We start from the raw sequence: 7460 nt of genomic DNA, 5'->3' as shown, positions 1-7460 counted from the left end.
GTGCTCTACTTTTCCCTCTTTACCTATACCTACACTTTTTATTATTCAATAGGTGGTGTACACCAGAGCACGGAGGGACATTAAAAAATAAAAATATCAACAAAATTGGAGGCTCTTCTTCAACAATTACTTCCTAATCCTTTTTTTCCACTGATGGTTTGGATTGGTCCCACACTTCTGCTAAGCTCCGCATACGCTCCCCTTTTTTTTTTTTCTGGCACAGAAAGTTCACAGTTAACCCACCACACACACTATATTTGTGGTTTTTTTTTACTCTGGTTTGTTATTCTATTTCAATGCACTAAGACAGGTCCTGATGAGTGAAAATAGTCTGAAAACAAGTGAAACCTCAAAGCGATCATGGAGTCTGACCAGTGCAGATAATCAGAGCCAAAACAGGTTTTTTTGCAATTCTAATATGCTCCAGTATTGATCCAAAGTCACAAAATTGTGTGACGCCAAATACTTACATATTGCATACTAAATAACTACGTTTGTGTCACTGATCATCGGTGTTTTATAAAAAAAATGAAAAAACATACGAAAAAAAAATATTTTAATGTGGTAAAATAGAAGCCATTCTGTCAACTGGAAAACAAATTATTTTTATAATTGCAGCAACAAACAAATAAATCTTCATGAAGTCTGAATGGTGTTACGATTTTTGCACCCCTTTATTCATTCAGTGCCAGCATTAGGACCAGCTATTACAGGTGACAAGATTTGGTGTTATGGAGGCATTTTTATTCTTCCCACACATCGCCGTATTTGTTCTTCTTGACTGAAAAACAGAAGACAATGGTTTTGTAGTGTATTAATAAATGCATTCACTCATGAAACATTACACTATGGAAGATACAGCTCTTGTGGAGGGAGTTTTCCTGGTCTTAACAGATAGATGACACTCTACAGAAAATAGCTGGGGTGACTGGGTACAGAATAAGGCCATATGAAGTCAAATAAAGTCCAGTTACAGAACCCTTATAAATTGCATACGTTACAGCTAGTGTCAATTTTCGAAAACTTTCTTTAAAAAAAAAAAAAAAAAGAAAAAAGGTGGCTGGGGGTATGGCAACAGATAACTACACTATTTCCGTAACTCCCATAGAAGAAGCGAATGGTAGTTACGGACACAGCGTAGCTCACCAAGATTGGCTAATTCCGTACTCCCAGCCACCTTGTAATAGAGACTGGAGCCCAACGACAACGGGAGAAGGTAGGTGGACCCTGTTCTAGACATAGGTGCAGGTCCCACATATTTAAGCTGCATCGATCAGACATTTATAGTATATCCTGTGACATAAATGTCAGATGGGAATACCCCTTGGCGCAGAATCATATACATGCACGGAATATAAATGAAGCCATTTGCGCATTCTGCCGTGCATGTACTGGTTTGTGGTTGTGCGGGCACAGAAGCTGTGCCCACACAATCACTGCGGGAGCACGGCTGTGAATGACAGCCAGGCTCCTGCTGCAACGGCTAGCTCCCGCTGCAATGTTTAAGTGCTGCTGTCAATAGCGACCGTGGCATTTAAGCGATTTGACAAAGGAAAGGAGCTCCCTCTGTCACCGATCGGCAGCCCGTGAGCACGATCGCCGATGAGTTGCCATGGCAGCCAGGGGCCTAACAAAGGCCCCCAAGCCTGCCCTGGTTATATGCCTATTAGGCCGTGCCTGAGGCATAGCCTAATAGATTGCCTGTCAGTATACCAAAGAATTATATCTGTGATCATAAGATCGGATAGTGAAGTCCCCTAGTGGGATTAACCCCTTTGGGACTGAGCCAATTTTGGATTTTTCACTTCCCGCATTCCAAGAGCCATAACCATCAATAGAGTGGTGTAAGGGCTTTTTTTTTTGCGGGAGGAGTTGTAGTTTTTATTGGTACCATTTATAGTTCCATATAATGTACTGGGAAACTGGAAAAAAAATTCCTTTGAGGGCTGAAGTTGTAAACTTTGATCGCGGGCGTTGGAGCAGGAGCTCAGCTGTCATCAGACAGCAGAGCACCCGGCTCCAGCCTGCACGGGAGACCCGTGCAGGACTTAGACTAGGCTCACGTGAAAAGGCGTCAGCCTAGCCTAAGGCCCCTTAGTGACTCACGTGAAAAGGCATATTGGTGGTCACTAAGGGGTTAAGCAATATAAGCTATACACCCAATTGCACCCAAAAATGGTGCAATTGAAAAATAAAACTTGCCCTGCAAAAAAAACAAAAAAACCTCATATGGCTAGGTCGACATAAAAAAATGCTTGGTCATTAAGGCCAAAATAGGCCTGAACCTTAGACGCGAGGACGGAGCCTGTTTTGGCCTTGTGGCAAAAATGCGAATTGTTTCTAAATTTTAACGTATCTGCTTGTAAGACAGATTGTAATACCATGCAAAATAATTACTAGGTTACATTTACAACATGTCTACTTTATATTTGCATTGTTGTTTTTGAACATCCTTTTATTTTTCTAGGACGTTACAAGGCTTAGAACTTTAGCAGCAATTTCTCACATTTTCAAGAAAATTTCAAAAGGCAATTTTATCATGGACCAGTTCAGTTCTGAAGTGGCTTTGAGGGCCTTGTATATTAGAAAGTCCCCATAAATCATCCCATTTTAAAAACTCCACCCCTCAATATATTCAAAACAGCATTCAGAAAGTTTAACCCTTTAGGTGTTTCACAGGAATTTTTTTGCCGAAATTAATCTGTGATACATTTTTTTCTGTAAGGGCTTGTCCACACACAGACTTTCCGCCGCAGCAAACACGCACCATTTCCTGCGCTTTCGGCTGCAGAAAATGGTGCGTATTTTGCTGCGTTTTTCTCAATGCTGGGAGATGGTGACGTCTCCTCTGAAAAACGCAGTAATTCAGTCCACTTTCCCCAGAAGGAATGGACATTCTGCAGTACCAAAAATACGCACCACAGGTCAATAGCTGCTCTGAATATTTACGCAGCGTGTGGCTAAGATTTGTTGAATTTCACCACTTGCTACTGTATTCGGCAGCGTATTTTCTGTCCGCAATTCCGGACAGAAAACATGCAGCAATTCCACTGTGTGTGGACAAGCCGTAACACAGAAGAGAAACATAACTCAATATCTATTGCCCAGATTCGGCAGTATTTAGAAATATCCCACATGTGGTCCTAGCATGCTTATGGACTGAAACACCAGCCTCGGAAGCAAAGGAGCACCTAGTGGATTTTGGGGCCTTCTTTTTTTTTTTTAATATATATATATATATATATATATATATATATTTTAGGCACCATGTCAGGTTTGAAGAGCTCTTATGGTGCCAAAACAGTGGACCCCCCCCCCCCTCCTCCTCAAGGAATGTTTCTAGAGGTATACTTAGCATTTTGACCACACAGGTTTTTTTGCTAAATTTATTTAAATTAGTCTGAAAATTTTAATCTTTTTAGAATTTTTACAAAGACTGAAGGAGGAAAAGCACCCCAACATTGTAAAGTAATTTCTCCAGATTACAGCAATACCCCATATGTGGTAATAAACTGCTGTCTGGACCGACGTCAGGGCTCAGAAGAGAAGGAGCGCCTTTTGGAGCACAGATTTTGCGGGAATGGTTTTCACACACACGTCACGTTTGCAGAGCTACTGAGGTACACAGTGGAAACCCCCATGCATCCTATTGTAATTAATTGGATGCATGCATGATACCTTGCGGCCATCCGGTCGATTGCCTAGGCAAGGATTTTTTTCCCCCTGTAGACATGTTTAAATCCACTCTTTACATAGTCAACATGTAATAAATTTTTTCCACTTTCTAAGTCTAAGGCCCTGTTCAAATCTGCACGACAGAGCCTCCGTCGAAGATCCGGCAGGGATTACCGGAATACTGCGCTATTGTTTCCGGTAAAATCAGCCACCCCGACGGGAAGCCGATGGTACCCATTAAAGTCAGACGGTTTTGTCGGCGGTCTCTGTTGTACAAAGTAACCGTTGCTTCCGTCCCTCCCTTGTTCTGCTCCTCTGATGGAGCAGGACAACGGAACACATCGCCGCAGAGGTGAACAGTCTAAAATGATTATTTCTTGTGTTTATATGATGCAAAAAAAAAAAAAAAACACACAATATGGTACCTTCCTTCCAGGGCTTTTTTTCCTGTACAGGTGCTCTAGTAGAGGCCAAACCAGCCTTGTGGTAGATGTCCCTGTTGTGGTCCCTCAGCTCATCATACGTGACTGGTTTCTGTTTAGAAGTTTCTTCTAGGATTGGTTCAGGCTCTATATAATAAAAACACATTTAAGATTTATTTTGAAACGCAAATGGGAATAAAAAAACTGAATTTCAGTTTCGATAAACAAAAACGCAACTGATTTGTAATGAAATTTTAGCATCACCAAATTCATAAGTTTAAACCTTCCGATGTGGAATGCTCTTAAAATTAGTTTAGGAAAAAAAAAAAAAAAAAATACAAAATAAACAAGCATCTTCCCCTATACTCCGCTCCCATCAAACATCTTTCAATAGGGCCATCCTCATATAAACTTTTCTTATTTAAGCAGTTTAACGTAAAAATACTCTTTAAAACTAGGGAGAAAAGTGAATATACAAACGACAAACTAAGAAGTTTCAGCATAATCGAAGGTTGAATTCACACACGCGTGTTGCGGTTTCTCACAGCTTTATTTTTTTGGGTAAAAAATAAAATAAGCTATATAGTTTTGGCATTGATTTAATCGTATGGGTCCACAGTATAAAGTTAACTCGTCATTTATGTCTCACAGTGAACGTGAAAAACAAAACCCAAAGAACGGAGGAATGGCTATTTTTTTCCACCCCTTCTTAAAAATATTACTTACCGGTAATTCGATTTTCCTTTAACCTCCATGACCGCACCACCAGGAGGGATTCCCAGCCTCCAAGTGACAGGAAATAGGAAGCAGTTTAAATTCCCCCTCCTCCTTACACGCTCTCCAGTTAATACCAGAGACTTGATAACATGCAGGCTAAGAATCGTAATATTCTTCAATTCATTTTATGGAAAAGGGTGGGAAAAGACCCAGAGCGGTCGTGGAGGTTAAAGGAAAAATCAAATGATCGCTAAGTAATAATCATTTTTCCCTCTACACCTCCGTGAGAGCATCACCAGAAGGATTAACAGATTATTTTTTCGGGGGGGGGGGGCTGTAAAACTTTACAGCAGCCGATCTATGAGAAAAAAAAAGTATTTGGAATAGACCGTGTCGCAGCCTTACAGTTCTGCTCAATTGAGGCAGAAGCACTCTCAGCCCAGGAGGCAGAAACAGCTCGGGTTGAATGAGCTTTAAAAAGACTGTCACCACACTATAAGTGCCTCTCTCTTACATAATGTGATCAGCGCGGCAATGTAGATCACAGCAGTGGTTTTTATTTAGAAAAACAATCAATTTTGACGGAGTTATGATTTTAGATTTATGCAAAGGACTTTGACAACTGGGCGTGTTTTCGCTTTTGACCAACTGGGTGTTGTAAAGAGAAGTGTATGACTATGACCAATCAGCTTCATACACTTCTCATCGTTCCAGCCCAGCTTCTTTCACTGCACACAGCGTGATCTCGAAAGATCACGCTGTGATGTCACTTCCTCCCACAGGTCCTTCACCGCCGCGTCGGAAGTGAGAAGACACAGTCTCCAGGCACCCGTGAGGGTAGAGTCTCTAGGGAGTCCACTATTCTTTCCTGCACACTGATGCTGCTGCAGATTCAACTCTACCCATGTTATTGATCGACGAAAAAAAAAGAAGAAAAAAAACAAAAAACTTTTCAAGGTTAGGAACCTTAAGGAAGCACCCTGAATTGGTTCAAAAGGACTTTTGGTAAGTGCCGTTAGTACTTAATTCAGATGGCAAGGAGGAACTCTAGTAACAATTGGAGCTGCGATACAAGAAGTAGCTCTAAAAAAAAAAAAATCGTAACCCACGGATGGTCCGCTAGTCTCGGAACCAGGAAGACACGGAGAGCTGCAATATGGACTTTCAAGGTACGGATTCTTAACCCCTTCAGGACGGAGCCTGTTTTGGCCTTGTGGACGCAGCAGATTTTTTCAAATTGGACATGTGTTCTTTTATGTGGTAATAACTTGGGAATGCTTTTACCTATCCAAGCAATTCTGAGTGTTTTCTCGTGACATATCGTACTGTATGATAGTGGAAAAATTTGATCAATAAATTTAGTATTTGTTTGTGAAAATCACCAAACTTTAGAGAAAATTTGCAAAAATTAGCACATTTTCTAAATTTAAATGTATCTACTTTGTAAGACAAGCAGTTATACCACACAAAATAGTTACTAATTAACATTTCCCATATGTCAACTTTATGTTTGCATAGTTTTTGAACACCCTTTTTTTTTTCTAGCACGTTACAAGTCTTATAACTTTAGCAGCAATTTCTCACATTTAAGAAAATTTCCAAAACCTATTTTTATAGTTATCAGTTCAGTTCTGAAGTTTTTGAGGGCCTTCTATATTAGAAACTCCCATAAGTCACCCAATTTTAAAAACTGCACGCCTCAAAGTTTTCAAAACAGCATTTAGAAAGTTTCTTAACCCTTAAGGTGTTTCACAGGAATTAAAGCAAAGTAGAGGGGAAATTTACAAATTTATTTTTGGTGTCGGAAAATCAATTTTTTTCTGTAACACAAAAAGGTTTTACCAGAGAAACGCAACTCAATATTTATTGCCCAGATTCTGCAGTTTTTTTTTAAATATCCCACATGTGGCCCTAGTGTGCTAATGGACTGAAGCACAGGAATCATATTCTAATAAAAAGGAGGCCCCAAAATTCTCTAGGTGCTCCTTTGCTTAGTTTTTTTCTGAATTTAGTGGAATTAGTCCATAAAAATGAATCTAAATTGTTTCCAATAAAACTTAAAAATAATCAATTTTTACAAGGAATAAAGAAGAAAAAGCGCCCCAAGATTTGTAAAGCAATTTCTCCTGATTACGGCAATACCCCATATGTGGTAATAAACGTCTGTTTGGACACACGACAGGGCTCAGAAAAGGGAAGGAGCGCTGTTTGGCTTTTGGAGCTCAAGTTTGCTGGATTGGTTTTCGGGTGTCATGTCGCATTTGGAAAACCCCTGTGGGACCAAATCAGTGGACATCCCCTAGAAGTGACCCCATTTGGGAAACTACAGCCCTAAAAAGAATTTATCTAGGGGTATGGTGAGCATTTTGATCCCATAGGTTTTTTGCTGAATTTAGTGTAATTCGGATTTGAAAACTTCTATTGTTTTTTTTTTTTTTTTACGGCGTTCACCGTGCGCTATAAATGACATTTAATTTATTCTTTGGGTCGATGCGATTACGACGATACCATATGTATATGTTTTACGATGTTTGCACGATAAAATCACGGTTTTAAAAAAATTATTTATTTTTGTGTCGCCTATTCCAAGAGCCACAACTTTTTTATTTTTCCATCAACACAGCTATGTGAAGGCTTTTTTTCTGC

General features: G+C 39.9%; 1 protein-coding gene across 2 annotated transcripts in view; it reads right to left on the bottom strand.

The window, feature by feature from the left end:
* Positions 1–539: 539 nt before the first annotated feature.
* The window catches only part of OCIAD1 (OCIA domain containing 1), a 42632-nt gene continuing 35711 nt past the window's right edge, over positions 540–7460 (bottom strand). For both annotated transcript variants that reach the window (XM_075859621.1, XM_075859614.1), the window contains exons 7-8: positions 4101–4244; positions 540–781 (exon numbers count right to left, since the gene is read on the bottom strand). In XM_075859621.1, coding sequence (XP_075715736.1) covers positions 744–781; positions 4101–4244 — 182 coding nt within the window. In that variant the 3' untranslated portion in view covers positions 540–743. The remainder of the gene's footprint in view (positions 782–4100; positions 4245–7460) is intronic.

This window comes from Rhinoderma darwinii, chromosome 1, assembly GCF_050947455.1.
Source record: "Rhinoderma darwinii isolate aRhiDar2 chromosome 1, aRhiDar2.hap1, whole genome shotgun sequence".
Taxonomy (NCBI): Eukaryota; Metazoa; Chordata; class Amphibia; order Anura; family Rhinodermatidae; genus Rhinoderma; species Rhinoderma darwinii.
The sequence above is the reverse complement of the archived record's forward strand: the minus strand, read 5'-3'. Positions and strand labels throughout refer to the sequence as shown.